Source organism: Polyodon spathula, chromosome 2 (genome assembly GCF_017654505.1).
Source record: "Polyodon spathula isolate WHYD16114869_AA chromosome 2, ASM1765450v1, whole genome shotgun sequence".
NCBI lineage: Eukaryota > Metazoa > Chordata > Actinopteri > Acipenseriformes > Polyodontidae > Polyodon > Polyodon spathula.
In genome coordinates, this window is record NC_054535.1 from 28,459,411 (window position 1) to 28,478,613 (window position 19,203).

Genomic DNA, 19,203 nt, shown 5'->3' on the forward strand with positions numbered 1-19,203 from the left:
TTATTAATATTCCAATTCAAACCCGCTAGTTGGAGCTGCTTGTAAACTGCAGTATAGGGTGTATGGCGAGGAGCAGGGGCAAGGGCTTCTGTGATTTTTCATGGCTGGCTACGGCCATGATTCAATGCTAGAATACTGTTGTTTGCTGTCTTTCAGGGCTGGGTACAATGTCGTGCTCTATGACCTTTTCTCTGTGGCGTCTTGTTTCCATCACCGGCAGGAGGCGCTGCTAGCAGTGCCACTCTGGGTAATCGGCTCCCAGCCAGAAAACAATCTAATCATACACCCAGTACAGCGCCAGAAGGACAGACGGAGCAGGTTTCGTTTTTATGTAGTGCGGTTTACAAGAACTGTGCCCCGGTTTTCTGTAGTATCATCATTCGCCTCGTCTGCTTGTTAACTTATTTTTCAAGAAGAGGTATAACGTTGAGAAATGTCAGCGCCTGGATTTAATCAGAGTCCCACCGCCCGTCTCCCCAGACACCCGGCTCCAAATGGAGGAGCTGCACCCCTCTATCAAAACGGTAAGAGAGACCAGGGATGTTGAAAGGCCTTGTTCAGGAGAGGCTGAGGCAGGGAGGGTGTTGGTTATGTGTGTTGTTACCTAGAGCTGATGTGATGATCACTTAACTTTCAGTTTAAATTAAGGACATTAACTGTTTTTTGAATACCTGTAACGTATGTCAAAATAATAGTGTCATTAGTGTGGACTGTTATGATATTAATGTAACGTGATAGGTGACATGATCAGGCCCTTTTTTTTATTAAAAACACATGATATGTTTATTTGCCCTGTTGCATTTCTCGAAAGACAAGGAGTACCATAACAACATCTCAATACATTGCTAATCTTTAAAATATAAATATATGTTGTTGCAATACCGTAAAGAACGATTACCGGTAATGTAGGATTTTAGCTTCAAGCTTTATTATGCCAAGCAGAGATCTGTTAATTATCAAATCACAGTGAAATACTGAAATTGCAAGTAGTTTGGGTAAGTTTCAGTGACGGTAAAGGATGAAATAGCCTGTTTTATGTTTTAACGGAATATAACTTTATGTAGATGTCGTCTTTATTTATTTTTGAGACTCGAGGTGCAGCTGGTCCCTGGATTATCTTAAAACCTGCACAAATCTGCCATCTAGGCATCATGTCCTAGGCAGCTATACTTAGTAATTTTCTTTGACCGGTTGTCACAAAGGAAATTGAATCCTTGGAATTGGTTTGATATGTTCATATGTTATTAGTGTCTGATGATGTTTTATGTATTTGGGAATTAGAAAGTACCACCTGTATACACTCACACTAAACCTATTTAATTCAAAAGATGACCTATATAGATAGGCCCACCACAGTATTTGGACTAGAGACTTAAGTCACGGATGTAATCATTTAAATAATATTTGTTCTATTTGTCCTAAAGTGATGAACATTTTTGTGTTGACTCTGTTCTTTTAATATGGTTTGTTTTTATGTTTTGCCAAAAAAAGAAAAAAAAAACTTCACTTAAGACCCATAATAAAGGATATTCCTCTATGTTCATAACTCTAAACCATGAAGTGAAATTATAAAATCAAGACTACTGTTTTGGCTTTAGTACCTTCATCAGTAAAACAGTGCTTTTATTTTTCCAGTGATCTAGAACTCGTATAAACCATTAAATTAACTTAATCCTATAAAATATGTGTAATCTGTAAGATGATACAGTGGGCTTTCATGAATGGTTGTTTGTCCCAGTTAGGCTACTTGCTGAACACTGAAAAACACATCAGAATGAGATAGGGGTCTTCCATTAAAATAACGAAGACTCAATTTGCAATTATCTGAAGTTTCATAAAATTGTACACTTATATGTAATTTACAGGAATGGTGGTGTTCATTTACATGTGGGTGACTAATGTACTTTTGTACTGTTTCTATATCAGGGAATACATAAACAGGTCAGGTGGTAGGATCATTAGTAAATGTTTCTTTATAAAGCAAGTGCCCTGAAACGAAGTGTTATTAAATCTGATCATGCCGCATATGAAAATAAAGCTACCGGTCATGACGAAAGGCCATATATGAACATAAAAATGTATGCATTAGGCCGAATTGACATCATAAAGTTATGTAGTAATTCAAGTTAAACATATTTGAATTTGTGAGCCAACATTTAAAAGACGATTTAGAAACAGAAGGGGGCATTCATCATGTTATCAAGCATGCAGGTTTGGCTAAAAAAAAGCTTTCATAAATATTATACATTTATGACTGTTTGCAAAAATAATCTCAAATTAACACCATTCCAGATTTGACAATTAATGTATGTAACTTTCAAAACTGTACCAAAGCAAATCATTGTTATTTGGAAACTCTTGGCTCCTGAAACATAGCATTTTAACTTAATTATTAATCTGTTTGTTTTACTCTTAATAAATGGTCAGTTGTGTTTGTTTTGTAGGCCCAGCCCAGACTTACCCATCGATGCAGCCCCCAGCAGGATATGGCGCACCTCATCAGCACTACAACTCAGCCCCAGGACACTATGACCAGATGCCCAGCAAAGCTCCTCCAGTGAACGATCAGTATGGCATGAACTATTACCAGAATAACTACCAGCAGCCAGCGCCAACTACTGCCAGACCAAGCATGGCTCCTTTATTTGGGGCCCCTCAAGTACACCCTCAGGTGTACAGTAACAGGCCTCTTCCTCCTGTCAGTTCTCAGGCTGTTGGCCCCATCCTGAATGTCACCATGTCTTCCGCTAGCCCTTTACACACTGGTCCCCCCCAACCTACTGTTTACCCTGCCAGCGCTGGATATTACGTTGGTTCTATGCCCTTGGTGGCACCAGCTGCCACCTCAGCTCAGGGATTCCTACCACATTCAGCTCTGGCCAATGTGCCCATTGCAGCGAACTCTGCTTACTCCGTCACTTACCCTTCTGCACCCAGGAGTAGTCAGTACGGCACACTGCCTTCCACCCAGACTTTTTCTGCTGCTGCTGGTCATAACTCAGTTAGTACTGTACCCACGCCTAGTAGTGTTTTGACAACCTCCCAAGCACCTCTCCAGCAGGTTCCTTCCTCGTGGCCCTCTTCTGCTGCAGTGTCTACTCCACCCAGACACAGTGGAAGCCTTCCTGGGACTGGAGAAGCTGTGAATAGCCAGGCAAATACAGGTAGATGCCATTTCAGAATGTTGAGGAGTTCCTGCTAGGAGTCAAGGAAGTTACAGTGAGACTAAATAAAGCAAAGTTGTGTGAAAAAATCCCAACACTTATTAAAGTAATTGTAGATAACAAAATAGTCCCATTAAATCGTCTTAAATGTGCACATGTGTAGCAGACATGTATTTTAATTTAAGAGCATTACATCTTGTACTACACTAGGTTAAAGAGAACTGTTCACAAGCCATGCTTTTAGACTGTCTAATACTTCGGTAATTTCACTTGGAGAGTGAAATTGTCACCACCTGTTCACTTGCTTCTTTATTGTCAAAATAACCAATCAGCTGCTTCCCCTAATGACTGACATGCTTTGACCCAGAAGACGCTGCTGGGGTGACATGACCCAAGCAGTGCAAGTGTAAACAGATAATGCAAGAATAAGGCATAGAAGCCAAGAGCTTCCTTTACCCTAAAATAGAACCAGAAATCATATTTTAAAATTCAAATGTGTGTGCTACAGGGTAATGTGTTTATTATAAAATTGCATGTTTTGGACCTGTGTAGCTAATGGAAGTGCAAAATGGACAAGATTTATGGAATTATTTTGTTAGCTACAATTTTATTTTAATAAATACACAGACATCATCATCATTGTTTATTTAAACACCTATTTTTATAAATTAGGACAGATATGTTTGAGTATTGTTTCAGAGTTCTCCTTAATAATCCAATACTTCTTTATTTTGCATGGCTAAAAATGAACTGTGTTCAGTGTCACGAGGGATCATTATAAATTCTATTTCATAACGTGACTTTTTACCTATTTTTGTTGCCAAAGGAATTTAGTTTATTTATTGCTCCAATGTGAGTTGGGTAAATTATTGTTTAACCTTTTACCACAAAGGGAGCTTACCGATGCAGGATATATAAAGTAGTAAGAAGGTCGATTACCTACAGTACATGCAGCACAGATGCTAGTTAGTGGTAGTCACATTTGTGTAACACCACTGCTGCTTTAAATATTGAATTCTGTTCATGCGACAGTTTTGAAATTCATTGCCAAAGCAGTCTTGTAAATACTATGAAGCCAGAAATAGAAGCTCTTTCATTTGTTTCCTTTTCAGACCTGATCCCAGCAGAAATAAATTGGCCATGTTTTCTATTACCAGTACAATTACAAACACAATGAAACCTTTGGGAACTATGTGGTCGTCTGCTTCAGTAGATCTAAACGCCAGAAAATATTTTCTATTCATCAATCAGAATTAAGTAGTTAGCGCTTGGATATTCGTTACCCAGATACACATCAGTCATGTTTTACTGCCCCTGTATTAAGAAGAAAATCAGTCCGCATTTTATGTAGCGTGGCGTGCATGGGGGAAGGCAGCAGGTAGGTGACGTAATCACACAAGGAGACATAAGACCCAAATATATACGCTTCTTACAAAGGAGCTGGCTCTTATGTACAGTGGTATCGCCGCTATGCTTTAGTGCGAGAGGTCCCGGGTTCGTGTCTGCCTTCCGCCTGTGTGTGGATTGGCTCTGCCTGTGCGATGCGCCTGTCTGCATTAATTGGGATCTCTACAGTTTTAGGTACTGTGGTGCATTCATTTAAATCTGTGCTCTTTGGTTGCTTTTGTACATTTTCATTTGCTAGTGAACTGTGACATTAGGGCCTTATCGAGCACTATATTCTGCAATTTTGAATACTGACTTTGGGTACTGTTTTAATTCTGGAAACTGGTGTTGCGTTTACTGACATTAGAACAGATGTTACTAATAAGGTCTGTGCAAAAACTAAGTAAATAAATTAACAAACAGATATTAGGTTTTTTCCAAGCTTTACAGTAACCGTCAACAGAAATTCTATACTTTGGAAGAGTTCGGAATTTTCCGGTGGTCAACTTTACTGTTGAGGGCAAGCAAGTGTATTGTAAACATACAAAACATCGTTGTTGAGCTGAGATTTTACAAAGAAAAATGGTTTATTGCAAAGTAAGAAGTAATTTGTTTGTGAACATTGGCATTGTGAAATTCTCAAAATATGACAAATAATTTCCTTGAGCAGACTCGGTATTTGTTTTCGTGGCAACGTCGTTTTCCTGTGCATACACACAGAGTACACATACATTTGTTTCAAATAAGGTGATTGTAACTTAACTAGACTGTTTATTTCTTTAATAGTTTTGTGATAGCTTTCCAGTATGAATGTACAAATACATTTTTATTTTTTTTATTTTGATGATGCTTTGCCTAGCGTCTCATGATTGCAACACCGTTGTGATGTGGGTGTAATTTGATAATTTAGTTACAATCCTTATAAACTCTTTTGTATTACCACTGCTGATTATTTGTAAGTAACGGTATATAAATAAATGACGTACCACTTGTTCAGTAATACAATACTGCAGAAATTGCAACAGGTACCACAAGCATGATATAATGCTGTAGACTGGTAATAATAATAATAAAACAGTAGCCAAATGGGATTCAGCTGTTACCATGCATTGTGGGCAAGTGTAATTGACATTGTTTTAATATTTATATTGGAGCTTAATATTAACCACATCGCAAGGTTTTACAAAAAACATACTGCACTAACCTCTGTGTTTGAATTGGAAGTACAGAGTCGCTGACACTCGTTGTGTTAACATTCTGAACTTGAGAAGTTTCTCATGGGCCTACGTGGCAGTTTTAGTGTAGAAAAAGTACAAAACTTAATTGTCTTTTCGCCATTTTACATATCTAATAAAGACCTACTTTATAAAATTAACAGTTTTTAGACTACAACCACTACTAGCAATGAGATTGTGAATAAAAGTAGAATTATACCACGTGCAGTACATACTGTGGCATGCTGCTGCATCCAGTAGGCATGTTCTGCCTGTTCCAGTAAGTACCAACAAAATCAGCAACATTTCAGTTTTGTTTTAGTAGCAAATGTTAATTCAATTCATGGTACTTTTTTTTTTTTTAATGGTTGCATTATAAAGCTCTACGAACGAGCTAACATCATTAGTTTCGTGACACATCCGTCTCTGCGCATACGTATACCACTGAATTAAAATAAATAAATAAATAAATACATATATAAAAAAGATTTCTATTACATAAGAGTAGATGTTGAACTTCATGCTGATTTGAACTCGGCTCTTGCCAGTATAAGCACCAACTAAGACGTAGCTTTGCAGTAAACTAATGTGATCCATCTGCATCTCCATCCATTTGCGTTGTTTTCCATTTGATGATGTAGATATCCTTCTGTCAGATGTTGATTGCTGAAGTGTAATGCTGGCTCCAGGGATCCAGCTCATTTTGCCTCCCCAGCGCATCAGCACACACAACAGCTGTGGTGCTGGCTCCGGGGATCAACCCAGTGCGGTCTCCCCAGCGCATCAGCATGACAACCGTCTGGATTGAGCTAAGTAGGGTACATCTCTGGGGTCTTCAAGTGGGCACCTTCCATCCTCAGTGTTTCGTTGACTAGTCCACGACACCTCAAGAGGTTTCAACAGTGACTGGCGCCCCAGCATCACCCCCTCCATCCCCCACTCAGCTCAGCCCAGCTTACTTACGTACATCAGCGTTGATTTATTTCTATTGTGCATGAGATCCCCATCCAGAATCTTGCCGTCTCAACCACAGCCAGTTGCTGCTCCTTTCTGCTGCTTCAGATAAGTTTTTCACTTTGTGACGCAACTCTTGGCCACTGAACCCGACGTTTCTGAGAAAGTGGGTTGTAGAGTGTGCCACAAATCCTCGACAACCCACCTCCACTGGGTAAACTCGGACTCTCCATCCTCGCTGTTCCGCTTCAGCAGCTAGTTGAGCGTAGCAAAGTTTCTTCCTCTCATACGCCTCATCCACAGCATCTTCCCATGGCACTGTTATCTCTACCAGATGAACAAGGCGTGCTGATCCAGACCACAAGACAATGTCTGGTCAAAGGATAGTGGTGGCAGTCTCAGTTGGAAAAATAAGCCGTTGACCAACATCTGCCAGCATCTTCCATTCTCTAGCAGCTTCAAGTTGTCCTGGGCGAGGCTTGGTTTTAACACTTTTTCTTGGTGGTTGCTCTCCTGGACGGAGAAATATTATTTTGTGTGTAATGCTTTGATGGAACTGGTGGCAACTTATTGAGCAGGTTACGCTTGTCTTCCAATGCCAAGGCCAAACATTGCAGCACCTGGTCATGGTGCCAAGTAAACCGTCCTTGGCTAAGACCCACGTTACATCCTGTCAAAATGTGCCTTAATGTTACAAGTGATGAACACGAAGGACATGAGGGATCCTCACCCACCCAGAGGTTTAGGTTCTGTGGTGATGGGAGAACATCGTATGTTGATCTGATGAGGAAACTGATCCTGCTCTGTTCCACTGTCCATAGGTCTTGCCAGCCAATCTTGTGTTGTTCCACACACTCCCATTTCATCCATTCTCCCTGCTTGGCCTGGCCTTATATATATATATATATATATATATATATATATATATATATATATATATATATATATATATATATAGGTTTAAAAATAAAAATCAGTATAGTACGTGTTGTAGTTGGGATCCAGGGACCAGCCTTGTTAGAACTGAAGGTTCCTAATAATTAGGATTTATAGCAAGAGTGTACTGTATTTCATCGGACTACATTGTGCTAATGTGCTTGATAACAAACAGTGGCAAAGTTGACGTCACAGGCCTTGGCTCGCGGCCAATAGGCGAATTGCAGTTTGTTTTCTGAACGTCGGGCGATTCTGTTTCTCGGCTAAAAAACGGGTTGACAGGAAATGGTCCAGTTCCTTTCTTTGCCTGTCACCTTTAGTCTTTTGCTCAATTGCATTGCCTTATATGTTTTATGTAGTTCTGTGCATGGGTAACATTTTGATTTCATTTTGCTTCTGGGTTGTTAATGGGGAATTGTACATACTGCTACAATACATACCCGCTTTTAAAGGACTGAGCTACGGGGTTTCCAGGATATAATGGGACAGACAACAGTTGCGATTCAAAGAAGTAGGAAACCACTATTTTTTTTTTTTTTTTTTTTGCTGTTAGTGAACAATGGCTCTCATTCCACTCAACATCTTTTCTCAAATATCTCTCAAGTCTTTGTTTTAACTGAAAGCAAGTTTATTATTAACACGTAGACCTATGCATAAAAAAATATATATATATATCTATCAAATCAACTTTCATACCAGACCAGCTTGATCCCTTTATTGAAGTGAAATTACATGAAAACAGTTCAATCTTTTAAAGTGAAATTACATGAAAACAGTTCAATCTTTTAAAGTTATACCACCAGTCTAATTACAATATTAACCTGCGACTCCTTAATATTTCCCATGGCTGCGTTTTTGAAATAGCACAATTCCGTAGGAAAACCACGGAACTGGCAACGCTGCTCAGGGCCCGCTTCTCTTTTAGGCTGTCGTCTCCACACAAACCTGCAAGTCCCTCCCCATTCCTCACTCATTGGTCGCGTCAGACCTGCTCCCACCTCCCTCAATGACGCACTCATAAGCAGGCAGTCTCAGTTTTGTCACACGAGCACCAGAACACACAGAGAATGGTAACAGATCTAAACAAGAATAACACAGTTTACAAGCATAATCAGTTCCATTCCCACATTGTCTTGCAAACTGGCAAGTGATATTTTCAGAATAATATTGTTCTGAATTAAAATACTACTACTGTTGAAAATACAGTACTATACCAACAAAACCAACTACAGTACATCTAAATGGAAACCTAGTTATTTTAAAACACAGTCCTTTCAGCTATGTATTTTTGACTTTGTACCTTTTTTATTTTATTAAGGTTGAAACAAGATAAAATGAAATAATCAGATATGTGTCACGCTCATTTAACCTTCGCAGAAGTTTTCAAATGTAATAAATTTGAGCATTTTTTTAAATTACAAAGCTATAGTAGATGTTGGCGTTATATAGTCACCCACCGATCTCTACTGGACAGTGTCTTTTTCATAGGAACTCTCATTCCACTTTTTGTACTACAGTTTCAATTCTAACTGGGGAAAGTACTCCTGTCTAATTGTACTGAATGGCACTGATGGCAATCTCTTTACAAGACTTTTGCATATAAATCTTTTTTTTGTGTGTCTTTGTTTCTGGGTACTGTAGAGAGAACACTTTTTAAACAAAAGATTTCATCTAATTATCATTTTGCAGAGTTAAAAGTAAAGGGCGTCATTTAGGTAATGATATTCAAGTGTCTGATATTCAGAGAGAAGGATCACTTTAAACATGAGCGCTATAGCTTAACAAAGAACTAACTGCAAAACCATGCAGAGAAACTGTATCGCATTGCAGGAAATTAAGTAGGACTAAAATCTCAGTCCACCACATTGAACAGTATATTAGACTTAACTGGAGTTCAGTGAAGGGAAAAATAGTGTTAGAACATCTGTATGTGAACCAGATAAGGTTTTGGGTCATTAAGTCATTTACTCTCCAATTTAAACCCTATGTGCATAAACTGTTGAGTTTGTAGTAAAATGCATCATTAGGTTGAAGTCGCGAGTGCTTCCAATACAGTACATACTGTAATGCTAACTTATGAGGTATGCATTAACTACAGCCTTACATTTTACCTGTAATGTTAATTTGAATTACTGTACAGAAACATGGTCTTATTTAGTCCCGTCTTGATAATATAGTCTGAGAAGTTACTTCTCTTGATGTAGTTAGCGAATGCATTCACCACGTCTCCTCCCTGTAGTACTAGGCTGTTGCAGGTTTTTTTTGTTACACTGTCTCAGTCTCTTGTTCTCCCTTTCCAAGTTGACAGACACACTCCTTAAAAATGTAAATAAATAAATAAATCCAAAAAGCATCCCAATTTTCTAAACACAGAAAATTGCATTTATTATATAGATTTACGTTCCAAAAAATTGGTTGACAGATAGGTAAATTGGTAGGTTAGTTTATTCATATTTTTTCAATGTGTAAAACATCCAATAAGCACTTTTATCTGAAGCGCCGAGTGCACTAGTAGTGGACCAGGGCACTTGACATTGTTGGAACAGGAAGTAATGTACTTGGATACTAGATAATAGATCTAGATACAGTAGTAACTTAATCATTGAAGTTAGTCTTTAATGAAATTGACCTATCGGCAGTCCAATATGAGAAAATATTTGAAAAAATTTAATGTTTACATATCGCTTCAAACATTGGAAATACATCTTTGTCCTAGAACCATGTGTCATAATATTTCCACAATGATAGAATGTCTTTAATGATTATTGATGCTTTGATCAGTTGCTGATTTATTTCAGATCAGAAATCTTCAGCATGAAGCAACTTTGCTAAAAGTCTACACTCCCTTTCAAAATGTTCACCTTTTGTTGCCTTATAGCCTGGATTTAAAATGCATTAAAATATGTATAGATTTTTTTCATTTATCTACACATCCTACCCCACAACTTCCAAGTGAAAAAAAAGATTCTGGAAATTTGTAGAAAATTAATTAAAAATAAATTCTGAAATTGCATGGTTGGATTATCCACCCACCCCCTTGAAATAGCAATTCTAAATTAGCTCAGGTCTAACCAGTCGCCTTCAAAATCACACACCAAGTTAAGTGGCCTCCACCTGTGTTAAACTGTAGTGATTCACATGATTTCAGGATAAATTCAGCAGTTCCTGTAGGTTCCCTATGCTGGGTAGTATATTTCAAAGCACAGACTCAACCATGAGCACCAAGGCGCTTTCAAAAGAACTCTGGGACAAAGTTGTTGAAAGGCACAGATCAGGGGATGGGTTTAAAAAAATATCAAAGGCCTTGAATATCCCTTGGAGCACGGTCAAGATGATTATTAAGAAGTGGAAGGTGTATGGCACCATCAAGACCCTGCCTAGATCAGGCCGTCCCTCCAAACAGGATGACCGAGCAAGAAGGTGACTGATCAGAAGGGCTACCAAGAGGCCAATGGCAACTTTGCAAGAGCTACAGGCTTTTATGGCCAAGACTGGTCAAAGTGTGCATGTGACAACAATATCCCAAGCACTCCACAAATCTGACCTATATGGTAGGGTGGCAAGAAGGGGGGGGGGGGTCTTATCCGATTATGATCTTTCAGTTTTGTATTTTTAAAATATAATTTTTTTGAATAAAAACTTTTTTCTCCTTAACAGTGTGGAGTATGGTGTGTAGATAAGTGGGAAAAAATCCTCATTTAAATGCATGAAACTCTGAGACACTGACACAACAAAATGTGAAAAAGTTCAAGGGGATGTAGACTTTCTATAGGCACTGTATCTCTGAGAATTGTACTTTTCTTTTAGTATTAGTTCTACTTTTTAGAGGTCTGTGGTATTAAAACCAGTCTCTCAAACAATGAAAATAATCTGAGGTTACTTTCTGGAGTAGTATCAAAACTCTATACAATCATATACCATGTTGAAATTCCATAGCAAGACAGATGCACTTGAGATCAATTTGAAGTCTGAAATACCAGTGAGTCTGTGGTTTTGTCAGGGTGATGGTACATTTTACTGGTCCCATAGGTGAAGCTTTGTTGTACCAGAAGGGCCTTGGGATCATTGTCTCACAAGAGTTGCATGCGTGTTGAATCGTATTTACCTCAGGGAGAGACCAAGTCTAGCTCTACTCAGCCTGTTCCCTCAAATCTTATTGTATTCAGTGGAAGTAGTGAGGGACTTGGCGTCTAAAACAAACATTGAGTTTGCAATCTAGCTAAGACCAATACCCCAAGGCACTAGTCAATTAGATCATGGCTGAAACTAACTTTCAACATTAAGAAGCGTTTTTATATTTATTCAGTTGTGTTTAAGTATGTGTTTTGTTAATATGATGCATGCCTAATTATTTGACAAATGAATAATTGACAAAAGGCAAACACTGTTAGTGGAAGATTGTGTACCAGTTATGGGGAACGACATTTTCAGAAAAGGCTAAATAACAGTACATTACTTGTATACATTTGGTAAGACGGGATGAGATATAGGCTGTAATTATTTTGCTAATGGGGATGTAGAGACATTTCAAACATACCAATCTGGAGTTGACAGCTGTCTATAACTGGACCAGGATAGTGTAAATCATCACAAGTTTCCTTTAGAGCATGCAAGAGTGAGTTGATTTATTGCTGATGTTACTCTGATAGAACCCCTTCAAGTGAAACAGACAAACACAGCAAAGCTGTGAGCCATATTACTTGACTTTTTTTAATTGTATGTTTATTAGTGTTCAATGGCTACTTGCTATCAGTTTTCTGTGTCGGGTCTGTCATACAAAGAGTGCAAGAGAAAGTATGCTTTCAACTTGATTAGAGGTAGCATCCGAGCACTTAAGCTGCATCCACACTAGACGCGAGTAATGCAAGCGAGTAATTTAGAAGTCACTGCAGTCAAATGGGAGTATCCACACCAGCAGCGAGCAACGTCGCGTTGAGAATTTTGCATTGCTAAAATAGAACATGTTTCTATTTTTTCTTTCCTTCGCGTGACTGGAATGAAACGGACCAGGCAGTAGAAAGGTTAACACCCTTGACACATGTCATGCACACACCTCAAAACACGTCACGCCTCAAAACAAGTTAATCAGGGACGACGAAAAGTTAATTTATGAGGTGCAGCGTTATATTATAGGATTGCAAATTGAACAACTACAAATACATCCAGGAGAAAAACAATAACTGGGTGGTTTGCAGGTGGTGTATTTAGCAGAACCGAGACATTTTCTTTCTGATTTATGTAAGTTGTGTAAAAATAGGTTTATTACATACGCATAAAGCTTTGTGGAGATTCGCCAAACAAACAAAAATATTATCGAGGTCCTACTATTCTATACGTTGTAAAACAAAGCCAGAAACACGTGTGTATTCTGTGTGACACATCCCAACATTACCAAGCTCATACATAGTTTTGAAGGTTATAAGCCATATTTATAAAGCATTTTCTGTCAAGTTCATAGGACTGTTTTTAAAGGAACACTAAATAAAAGCAAATAATAATACAAGTTAAGTGGTGACCTGTGCATAACAACACAGATTTTTAATATTTAATAATGAAGATGGTGATTATATAGTGCTTAACAACAACATAATAATAATAATAATAATAATAATAATAATAATAATAATAATAATAATGTTGCACTTTAAAATACTTAGTTAATAAGCAAAGGATCAAAGATGGAATTTGTGAAGAAACACAATTGAGTTTGCATTTAGTTGTGTGTATATATAAATATATAACAATAAAAAAAAATATTAGTTCAACTATACTACTATTGTCCATCTGTCTGCTGGCAGCTGGAGATGTGCCGGGTTAATGCACATCTTTTTTTTTGCTGTTCTACATTTTTTTTAATGCAGTTGTTCACTTTAACCATTTTTTTTTTTTTTTTTTTTTTTTACACAACAGTACTAACACACTTTTGGTTACCAACATAACTGTTGCATGAAACCAGAGTGTAATAATCCAGCACTTAAGCATTTGTACATCAGCTACTAAGTGTTCAGCTGATATCCCATACAGCCTTTGTACATGTAACATGAACCCCCAAAATCTCTCACAAGTACCTGGGTACATATTGACTCCGTTCACACATACTGAGCTGGCCTTGGGCTGTCTCTGGGCCACCTCTGGGCTGCCTCAAATTTCTATTCACATTTGAGGTTTTAGGGGGCCTGTGCGTTCACATATGTGGCTGAAAAGGAAGCTTTAACTGCGGCAAAGTGCTTGTTGAGAAGGTAAACAATGACTTAAACACTGCTTTCTGAAAGTTAACATAAGAGAGTGAGCTGGGAAATTCGCAAGCTTAAAGATGGCCATGTTATTTTTTCCACTACTGTTGGTACTGTACTTGTTGCATAAGGTATGACAAAGGTGTGTGCTGACAGTGCAGTCGGTTGCTGTGGAAAGAAGCGATCGTGTTGGATCATGTGTAAATGCAGCAAAAAAGATGTGTATATTACATTAATCACAATGCAAATTATTATATTATATTACGTCGTATGCGTTATTTATCAGCCTTGAGATTTGCAGTCTTAACTACAATCTAAAATATTGTGTGTGTGTGTGTGTATATATATATATATATATATATATATATATATATATATATATATATATATATAAGTTTTGTCGTTTTAATGAAAGCTGTACGATGAAGAAATACATACCATTCATGACTGACCCATCATCATCGTCAAAAGCGTCAGTGTATTCAGTGCATTCCCCATTGCTGTTTTCCAGGCTGGAGATCGCCGTACATTCCATAGAATCCAAGATCTGTGGTGGGGTTTATCTCTGGCCGCCTTCTCAGTATTTCTTGCAGGTTAGGGTTGCAGGTTTTTCTCTGAACTCCGCTTCGCTTGTTGTGGTCTACAGTTTTTTTAAAGTCTGATTTTAGCATTTTCATTTTTTTTAACCTGGTCGGGGGCGATTGATACCCATCGAAAGAACCCGTCCACTTATGTCCTTATAGACAGGAGTGTTCTGTATACTTCCATCCATTTCTTTTTTTTAACCTTTTCTTCCATCCAAATAGTAAGTAGTGCCTTAAGTTGCGCTCCTATGTTGGACCAGGTCCAACATTACAATTTTCCCTTTCCAGTCTGATGTCGGACCCTGTCCGACATCATCAAAAAGACGTAACGCACAGGTCTCTAGTAGTTTTTTTTTCTCCGGAAAAAAACAAGAAAACGTTTCAATGGCCGAGTGAGACTGGTAGGAGCCGAATGAAGCTGAAAAAGAAAACATAAAATAAAATGGCCTATCTGATAGCCTCAGGTACCACAGAGATAAGACGGACATAAACAAAGGAGATAGCTGCTTCTGCATCCAATGACTTTGAAATGTTTTTATACCCCTCCCCTGATCTGTGCCTTTACACAACTTCATCCCAGAGTTGTTTTGAAAGTTCCTTGGTCTTCATGGTAGTATCTTTGCTTTGAATGCACTACCCAACTGTGGGACCTTACAGAGACAGGTGTATTTAATCTGAAATCATGTGAACCACTTGTATTGCACAAAGATGGACCCCATTTAACTTACTGTGTGAATTCTGAAGGCAATCGGTTGCACCTGAGCTTATTTAGAAGCGTCATAGCAAAGGGGGTTGAAAGTGTTGAGTAGGTTGTGTAAATCAAAGAAAAAAAAATCCCATTTAACATCAAGATTTCAGGTTGTAACACAGTAAACTGTGAAGACGTCCAAGGGGGGTGAATACTTACTATAGGCACTGTACTCTTGACAAATTAATCTAATGTGATCTTCCAGTCTTTTGGAGAACCAGCTGGTAGGATCTACCCCTAATCCATCTTGCATCTCATTTTAGCCCCACCTTCAGCTGCTAACTGTCTTGACCAAAGCTGTCAGCCTCCTGGGACTCGCACGTTTGGAGCAGTCCGTCCTACAGCTGGCAGCCTTGCACCTGGGAGACTAGCTGCTGGGACCCCGACTCCCCCTGTCCCTGCTTCCCCAGCACAGCATGAAGGTAAGGGATACAGCTGACTTGGCAGAGTTGTCTCACACAAGTCAGGAAGCAATCCAGAAGAATGCAGTAAGGCTTGCTGGCTCGCTAGGTAGGTTTTAGCATGTGAAGGTGTAACTTGGACGTGGTACATCTTCCAACACATCAGTGTGTTTTGTAAGGGTAATACTGCTATTTTCTTCTGCTCCCTCTAACAATCCATTGTACATGGTCAGAGAAGAGGTGGAGTCTGGATTCCGGTTGCACAGAAGCATTACTCCCCGTTATTAATGAAGTTGGAATATTTTTTTTGATATGATCAGTGTTCTCAAGAATCAGTCCCTCTTCAGGATGAATTGTTATACTACTGAGCATTTAATGCAGTCACACTAACGTACAGGATGGTTGTCCTAGTTTCTGCCATTTTGTTGATCAGAATTGCAAAGAAAGCCAAGTACCATTGTAGCTACCTCCACGTGAATTCTGAACATGTGCAATGTGAGGTCTGAAAAAAACTATATTGCATTCAGTTTATATGTTCTAAAGTAAAGGAACATGCTATAGAATGATAAGAAAATGGTATCATGCTTGATGTGCACAGCAAAACCTTTAGGCTTCTTTTGAAGCCAATTGAAATCTCTCGTGAGGTGGTATAAATTGTCATACTTTATGCAAGTCAAAAGGAATAAAGGTCATGTGAGGCCTGTATTATTCTAGAATAAGTGCTTTTTTTATTATTAAGTTAATGGAAAAGAGTGTAAGAAGCAGAAGTGTCCCTCTTTGTCCTCAAGACTTGATCAAAGTTGTCACGCTGCATTAGATTTTAATAAAAAAAAAAAAATCATGCTTTATACTACCACTGCAAACTGAGGAGTGGTACTATAGAGGTTGCATGCAGCATTGTTAACAGCACGTGCTCACTTACTAAACACTTTCTCACCCTGGCACAAATCTCTTTAAATCGCTTGTGTTTATGAAAATCAGCCCACAATGGAAACCAATTCAGATCCAATTGTATGTAGCCTAATTGACTGGTCTGTATATGGGGCTATTTCAAAAGAAACCAAAAATTGTTTTCTGTTTACATTTATTGGAAATATTATATTAAATTAATTTAAGAAAACACTGTATTTTTTACAACAAATGTATTGCTTAACTTTTTTCTGTATTCTATTTTGAAACAATCATCAATGTATTTTTTAGACATGATCACAATTGTTTTACTGTTTTCATTCACAAATCCTGCAACAGAAGGTTGCAAAGAATAATTTGTGAAATACATCATGTTTCATTCCCCAGGATGTAAATAAAATCATGTACAAATTTGTTGTTACAAATGGTTCTGTTTTGTTTAGAACTTAAGTGCGCTATTCACAAACTTCATTTTGACAAATTAAAAAAAGTGTTGTATGTAATGTTTGTTAAATATACAGCTTTAATTCTTCAAAAAAGATTTTTAAAAAGCCTTAAATAACTCTTAACGGTTGTACTAAAGTTGGAAATTACTAACGTTCATACATTTCACATTAAACACATTGTACACGAACATGAGAGAATATTTATAAATGGGCCTATATAGCACTGTGAGTGAATGCTGTAACCTTTAAAGCCCTGCTGTTCAAACACATTTTAAATGTGAAATAAGCTAGAATTGAAGCTCTGAACTTAACCCACAGTGTACAGTCGTCTACACCAATGGTGTGCAAAGTGGGGGGTGTGAGAGTCAATAAGGGGGGCACAACTATGACTAAAGGGGCAGTTCTATATAAAAAAAATTTAAAAAAGGATAGAACATTTTTAAAAAATACATAAATTACAGCTAATTAGTCCAAATTGTTACCTTTCAAATGAGCCGTTGACTCTAGGGCTTGTAGAACTGGAGAAATTCTGTTTGAAGTGGCGAGTGTCAGTGAAACTGCAGTGAACAGAGCCGAAATGTGGCTTCCATGTATGGGACGACAAGTGTAAAAAAAAAAAAAAAGTAATGTTTTAACAGCTGTATGTATGCTAAAAAAAAAAAAAAAAAAAAAAAAAAAGGGGGATGGCATTTAAAGTTTGCGCACCACTGGTCTACAGACAGTTGCTGTTGCAGACAGGCTTGTGTGCTATCCCTGCTCTTTGAATTAGTAGTCCCCAGAGCTGCCAATTCAGTATGAGCACCACATTTCATAACATAATAAAGGAAAGCTGCCCTTCAGTAGATGCATGATCGGTACTCTTTATCCTTTTCCCTATCTTCTAGTAAGTAATACTTCAGTTTGAATGATTTGGTTTGTGATTTCTGATCTTGCCTGCCTGCCTGGCTGACAGTTGTTGTTTGTGCTCTCCACTTTACAGGCATGCAGTATGGAAATGTTGCTAATAGTCGTGCTAGCTCTGCACCAACTCCCTTGTCATCGAGTTCTGATGATGAGGATGATGACGATGAGGGTGAGGAGGATGAGGAAGCAGGTCTGGTTCTGGTTTAGCTTTTGAACCCCCCAGCTCCCTTACTTTTTCCCATCCTTGTTTTTATGCCCAACTTCACTTGATTGACATGACCTGTGCTATTATTTTTAACATTTATGTAGCAAGGATGAATAGGGTAATATCAGAGGTGCGCAATGTTATTAAAATTATTTTGTCATACTTTACACTTTTTTCATTTTGTCTGGAAAACCATAATTTTCATAGTTGTGATGAAAATTTGTCATAACATTTGTAACAGAATTAATTGATAGTGTGTTTACACTTACAACTTTGACCTAAGCTTGCTCAGAGGTGATCAGATAAAAATATTCTTATCATTTGAGCCACCTGTTTACACTTCAGCACAGTCCTGTTGGCTTTGGGCCCGTGTGTGCATGCATAGCCCCTGATCTGTTGTGTGTGCCCGATGACAGAGGGGGAAGTGTTTAAATTAACAACAAGCCTGTTAATTGTGTCACACTTGTGTTTCTACTTCAATGTGGTCTTTCCATGCTAATTAAGATTACATTTTTCCATCAAATGGAGCGAAGCATTAAACTTACATATGGGACATTTAAAGAAGCAGGTGTTATTGTATCCTTATATGTAAATGTAAACAATTACTGTTTATTTCCTTACCCAAACTAATTTGTTTAAAACCTAAAAAGACACATCTGCGACTTTCAGCTGTGTTTGTTCTCCCCCCAGAACTCCAATTTATTCACCATATACTAACAATGCATCACAGTACTTTTGACAGTACAGTTTAGAAGATAAAGCCTTTCATAAATCAAAAGATTTCCTTCTAGGGGGTGAATACAATCCTTTGTTTAAAAATAGTGCTTTTGGACCTGAAGCTAGTGCTTATACATATTCACATCAAGGGTTACCAGATTTCCAGAGTGAAAAAAATGTGACTTTAAAAAAAAAAAAAAATAATAATAATAATATTTGTATTCACTAAAGCCCCAACAACTCAGAAGCTGTTAAAAATAATAGTATATGATAACACAACCATAATTTTAAAATTATACGTTGGGTGAATTTATTGCAAACATAAAAACATGTTGTTTTATTTCTATTGTCATCTAATCAAAACATATTAAATGTACAAAAAGACAGATTAGAAAAAAATAGA

The 19,203-nt window shown here is 37.9% G+C and overlaps 1 protein-coding gene across 4 annotated transcripts in view; it reads left to right on the forward strand.

The window, feature by feature from the left end:
• Positions 1–249: 249 nt before the first annotated feature.
• LOC121294942 (protein transport protein Sec24B-like) overlaps positions 250–19,203 on the forward strand; it is a 48,316-nt gene continuing 29,362 nt past the window's right edge. Inside the window, exons 1-4 of one of the 4 annotated variants that reach the window (XM_041219172.1) lie at positions 250–524; positions 2,445–3,164; positions 15,483–15,641; positions 17,955–18,068. In XM_041219172.1, coding sequence (XP_041075106.1) covers positions 434–524; positions 2,445–3,164; positions 15,483–15,641; positions 17,955–18,068 — 1,084 coding nt within the window. In that variant the 5' untranslated portion in view covers positions 250–433. The remainder of the gene's footprint in view (positions 525–2,444; positions 3,165–15,482; positions 15,642–17,954; positions 18,069–19,203) is intronic. The other 3 variants (XM_041219182.1, XM_041219191.1, XM_041219200.1) reach the window with 3 other exon arrangements.